This window comes from Sinocyclocheilus rhinocerous, unplaced genomic scaffold (genome assembly GCF_001515625.1).
Source record: "Sinocyclocheilus rhinocerous isolate Xijiao unplaced genomic scaffold, SAMN03320098_v1.1 scaffold1566, whole genome shotgun sequence".
In the NCBI taxonomy this organism is placed as follows: Eukaryota; Metazoa; Chordata; class Actinopteri; order Cypriniformes; family Cyprinidae; genus Sinocyclocheilus; species Sinocyclocheilus rhinocerous.
In genome coordinates this window covers 88,547-94,493 of record NW_015657516.1, presented here as the reverse complement: position 1 = coordinate 94,493, position 5,947 = coordinate 88,547, and the positions used below count along the sequence as shown (strand labels likewise).

At 37.4% G+C, this 5,947-nt stretch overlaps 1 protein-coding gene across 2 annotated transcripts in view; it reads left to right on the top strand.

Moving 5' to 3' along the window:
- LOC107721241 (acid-sensing ion channel 1) overlaps positions 1-5,947 on the top strand; it is a 181,439-nt gene that overhangs the window by 165,721 nt on the left and 9,771 nt on the right. For both annotated transcript variants that reach the window (XM_016529169.1, XM_016529170.1), the window contains exons 5-7: positions 2,897-3,047; positions 5,174-5,230; positions 5,477-5,630. In XM_016529169.1, coding sequence (XP_016384655.1) covers positions 2,897-3,047; positions 5,174-5,230; positions 5,477-5,630 — 362 coding nt within the window. The remainder of the gene's footprint in view (positions 1-2,896; positions 3,048-5,173; positions 5,231-5,476; positions 5,631-5,947) is intronic.

The following is a 5,947-nucleotide window of genomic DNA, read 5'->3' as shown; positions in this document are numbered from 1 at the left end:
AGTACATCATTTAGTCACGGGTCAAATTAAATACAAATAGCACATTAAAGTTAAAAGTTACACACTTTTTTTGTGTGCGCGCTGTACAGGTCTGGTATAAAGAATGTTTTTGCTCAGGTGGCCGAAATGTCCGCCCAAAAGAGAAAAGTTTTGCTCAGCAAGAAAAAAAATTAGAGGGAACATTGCTCATGGTTATAAAACAGACTTCATTTTCACTACTCAAAATATAATTTCCTGTTTTTTGTTTGATTTTGGGCTGAGATATGATGTGGACAGCTTTGTGAGATTCACCCAAGAAGAAATTTGGTCTCCCACAACCACAAACATGATTTGATTTTCAAATGAGAGCGAACGGCCGACACAGAGGTCGACCCTGCTGTCTGGAATGAATATTATTTATTTATAGGATTCTCAGAATCCATGTTTAATTTTCATGAAGGCCACATCATGAAATAAAAACAGCAGCTTTGTTTCTGTGAGGGAAAGAAACAGGCAAAATCAAGGTGTATGTGATCGATAAATAAGAGTCAAAGAGATGGACAGACGATCTGACTGGATGAAGACAGACAGAAAGGTGGTTGATATGCACAGACGGCTCTCTGCTCTTGTAATTGGAGGTCAGTGCATCTCCCATGTGCAGTGGATTGATTTCAGTAACATTTCCTCTCATTTATTTTCCTCTTACACAAAGATCAAGCCTCCGTCTCTAGATGCATCACCAAGATTCAATGTCACTGGCTTTTACAGGATTAGCATCCATCTCTGTCTGTCGCTCTCACCATGGTTCACACAGTCAGCTTTTGAGATTGACAACTGTATTTGCTAATGGATGGGACTTTCAGACTGTGTGGAAGATAGAATAATGTTTATATGTAGTTAACAAGTCAATTCGTAATACCATACCAATAGGTATTGATTATTTTGTATATCCGCCAATCAATACTCAACAGGAAAATGTTATTGCTCTACGTCCACAAATCAATGCTATTTTCTTAAAATTAAGTCCCTGTTCTGCTTTTAATCGCAAGCACAACTTTGAGTAAATGAGGCTTTCTATAGAATATGCCAGATTCATTAGTCACTGACATTCGCCTCACGTAATTAATGTTGCATTAGCACTTGTGGAAAGCAGTAGTAGTAATGCTGTACAGTCCAGAGTTTGACATTAGCATGCTGCCAAGCTAACAAGGCAATATCCTAACAAGCGGAAAGATAAGGACCATGCACAAATTTTGGGTAAAATTGCTGTTTTTAATTAGGCTGAACTATTTTTAACGGTTCTTTTCCTACTGAGCTGGTTGCAGTGCATTCTGGGATTGGAAGCATGCCAAAATAAGTTATCTTAGGAGGCAGCATAATAATGCCGTCTGTCTTTGAGAACAGTTTTAACATCAAGGACCCACATAATGCCTTCAAATTCTGCTTATGTTGCCAGCTTACTAGTTTTCGGGGTGAAGTCAACATGTCAGATGCTGTTGGTAAAGCTTGTATTGTTTTGAACCTGAAACATTCCTCTAAGGTTTCAGTAGGATGTTTATAGATAGTGAATTCATATGCGGTAACGTTGCGTAAAGCATTAGCTTGCTTTACCTTTTGTGTCTGTATTTTTAGTGCATATGCTGCATTTGTTTATGTTTGTACGTGTGTTTGCATTTCTCAAGCTGATAGTGAGTTGTCTTCAGGGATTATAGCGTTGTCCAAAACCTAGTGATGTGCCAAATAGACTTTTTGCAAAGGCTGTTCCAAAATGTATGCAGAAACATTATGCAGCCTTTTAAGATACTTTGTTTGGTGGACTGCAGCATTGCATGTATACTAAATAATTCAGCTTGAGAGAGATGTCAACATACTTCAATATAAATTCCTATATTTAAATTTAATATTGAAAGATATCAAATATAGTTGAAATTGTGAACATTTATGCTTATTAGATTAAGGGCCAGTTTTACTAACAGCTTTTGGAATTAAAATATTACTGTCAGGTTTTACCAAAGACACGCAGAGACGAATTAGCGCTGAAAAGGCGTGGACACAGTTATTTTTGCGAATGACCTTATTGAATATGCATTTGTAGGAGTTTCCCTTTCTGACGCAAAATTTATGGGAGGAGAGTATTAAAATGAATGAAGCAACGAGATTTACTAACGTTTGCGCTCGTCAAATTACTGGTATTTGTGGCATTATTTAACGCCCAAAAAAGCATGTCAAACTATTTTGCGCTTGAAATGGCTGCAATTATTGTTGCTAGAGGAAGCACCGCAGAGAACAGTGAGTGCGTGGTAGAAGGGAGAGAATTTTTTCCACACGTATTAATTTATTTGGAATGCCAGAAGAACAAATTATCCGAACATATAGTTTGCCAAGCCATGTTATTTTTAATTTGCTTCAAGAAATAAAAGACGACTTGGAACCCTCAACTAGGAGTCACGTTAATACCAGGTCTATCAAAACTTCTTGCAACCCTTCATTTTTTAGCCTCCGGGTCTTTTCAACGTACTGTGGCTTCTTTATTTCTTTATTCTTTATTTGCGACTACACTTATTTGCGCTGCGCTTGGTATATTATATTATACATATTGGTCAATATGTAAATGAGATGTTGCGTCTGTGTTCTTTAATTTTGCGCACTGTTAGTAAATCACCCGCAGAAATTTCCACACCCATCTGTGCTGTTTTGGAATTGCGCTCTCGTGCTAATTTGCCCTGTTTAGTAAAACTGGCCCTAATATTCTAAATTGTTAGCAACATGGAAGCCTGTTGGAAGCCATTGTGATTTGTGTCTCCTGTACACACCATGTGAGGAGCAGTTTTGCAATGTGTTTCAAATAATTATATTTGTAATGAATTCACATAAGAGATTTAACAAGATACTATTGCTATTTCTTTCTGTCTTGTAGCTGACGTATCTCCCTCCTCCATGGGGCGACTGTAAGGCAACACCCATGGACTCTGATTTCTTCAACACATACAGTATCACCGCCTGCCGCATCGACTGCGAGACACGATATCTGGTGGAGAATTGCAACTGCCGCATGGTGCACATGCCCGGTAAACACACACACACCCAGTAATGTATCAACAAAACCAGATATATGATGTCTGCAATGTTATAAATCTATCTCTGCTATTCTCTTCTGAACACCAACAGACAAAGCACCAATATTTCTCCTGAAGTTCATCATTTTGGGTTTGATTCTGTAGCCTAATTCTCAATTAAACACCCTAAAATCTTAAATTAGTAGCTACAATGATAGAAGTTTGTGAGAATCTCATTTCCCACAAAGTCTCATCTTATTTTAGTGTCTCTACTAGTGTGTTCTGCCCAGCAGTTATTTACTAAATTAACAAATTAATTGCTAATTCTTGTGGTTTGTTATTCCTTTTCAGAACAAAATGTTTTCAAGCTGTTTCTTTTTAAGCCTATGATTATTTTAAACCCTCGCCGTGCCCTAAAGCTGTTTAGCATGTTGTCTTGCTTAAATTCTAGTTGCTAGTTTTTGGCTTAGTGAAAGTAAGAGGATTTTAACCTGAGCGAGTAGAAAACCATAATTTTATGCAGCCCTGTTAGGATCCAGCACCCCACTGAGTTCTGTACGTCCGTTTGAAATACGGCCCTCTGATCATCTCTAAAGACTAGATCTGAGCTGCGTCAAACAGGGATTTGCTGTATATTCAACGCCATCTACACTGTGACATGCTCTGGTTATAATCAACAAAGTTGTCTCCACTGCATGCGGACAACATTGTAATCAACAGGAACATCACACAGTATCTTTGTAGATCTTTTTTTTTTTCATTATAACTATAGACTTGTAGCCAACTTTATTGATTTTAACAGAGCCTTGTTGATAAGCAAACTAGTTAATTATTACAAGAACATTCTAATTTTGTCACATCACTGGCTTACCGGTCTAGACATGTTTTTTCATTCAGCGTCTCGTTGATTGTATGCGCTCTTTCTCTCACTGCAAGAGTCCTTGAGCTATTTGAGGAAACTTCAAGACCTGAATAAATACAATTAATTAAAAGAGGAAATCTGATTTTTGAGGAGATGCTCAGAGCTGATAACAACAGCGTGATGGACGGCGACACGTTTTAATTAACAGACAGAGGCCATTTCCTTTCACCTTTAGCCAGAACATTGTGTTCTTCTCTCTCCGCGGCACATCTTTCGTTCTTTATCCTCACGCTTTTCTTAAAGGGTAACTTGCACAAAAATACATTCAGCTCTTATTTCACCCCAAATTCAAAAGCAGATAATAAGAAAATGCATTATGCATGAAGAAAATCGGGCCTATTTTATATAGTAACTATTATTTGCATCACAATTAAGCACATTTCTCATCACTTTTAATGAGTGTGGGCATTTTACCTTAGGGTTTGTTTGTAATTCTCATTATTCTTAATGATGTTTCTCATTAGATTCTCATTACTGTAATAAAGTCACAAAAATCCTCTTGTCTCTTTTTATTGACATCAGCATAAATTAAAGACTGCACACAAATACTACTATACTGTATATACTTCATCATTTAAATAGATACTTTTAGAAAATGTTGTTTTTGAGGTAAGGTTAGGACAGCAAGATTTGTAATGTTTTTTTAAAGAATTCTCTTCTGCTCACCAAGCCTGCATTTATTTGATCCAAAATACAGCAAAAACAGTAATATTGTGAAATATTTTTACTATATAAAATAACTGCTTTCTACTTGAATATATTTTAAAATGTAATTTATTCCTGGGATTTCAAAGCTGAATTTTAGCGTCATTACTCCAGTCACATGATCCTTCAGAAATCATTCTAATATTCTGATTTGCTGCTCAAAAACATTTTATTATTATGTTGAAAACTGCTAAATAGAATGTTTTTAGGTTTCTTTGATGAATAGACAATTCAGAAGAACAGCGTTTAACTGAAATAGAAATCTTTTGTAACATTATAAATGTCTTTATCATCACTTATATATATAATTTTAAATTTTTTTGCTTGATTATAAAACGTGTTTTGGGCATTATGATTTGTATTTTTTGCACTGTGACATTTTTATGGCAAAAACAAACTGTACTGCCTAATTTATGCTAGTTTTTTTTTTTAAATATATAAAATTGCACTGTACTGTAGATGTTTCTGGGAGCCGTCTTTGCTTATATAGGCTGTGTTTCTCTGTCTTTAGGAGATGCTCCATATTGCACTCCGGAACAGTATAAGGAATGTGCAGATCCGGCTCTAGGTGAGAAATTTGCCTCCTCTGTTGAAACGTTTCAGTCTAGAGGCCAGTTCTCCTCGCTGAACCCATCCGCTCCTCATTACTGATGTCTGAACCTGAGGCCATGATGGGACAGCACGATTTATGACCCCTTCTAACCTCACCACCCACTTCCCCAGGCCTTTTTATACTTCATCATCTGTCCCGTTGTTTTTCCAGCCAGGATTTTTGAGGTTAAGAGAAATGTTCTACCTTTTTCTCTGGCTCTAGATTTTCTGGTGGAAAGAGACAATGACTACTGCGTTTGCGACACGCCCTGCAACATGACGCGCTATGGCAAAGAGTTGTCCTTCGTCAAGATCCCCAGCAAAGCCTCTGCCAAATACCTGGCCAAGAAGTACAACAAGACGGAGCAGTACATTGCGTGAGTTTCACTTAAATTAGGGGTGCTCCGATTGATCGGCTACCGATCACTATCGGCCGATAATCGCTTTGGGATGATTGACCGGCGGTCTCTAAAAAGGCCGATCTCAAAAAAACGATCTCAAGCTGATGACGCTGCCATGAGAGGTTTGGCACGACATGCAGAGGCGCCATCTCAGTCTCTGTCCGGCGCGGGTGAAATAATTATAATGCTGAAGGTGAGGTACTTTACGAAATACCTTCGTATTTCTTCATTAAATAACGTATAAAGTAATTTGAAAACCTTGTGTGAGACGTAATTTCACAAACAGCGAGAGT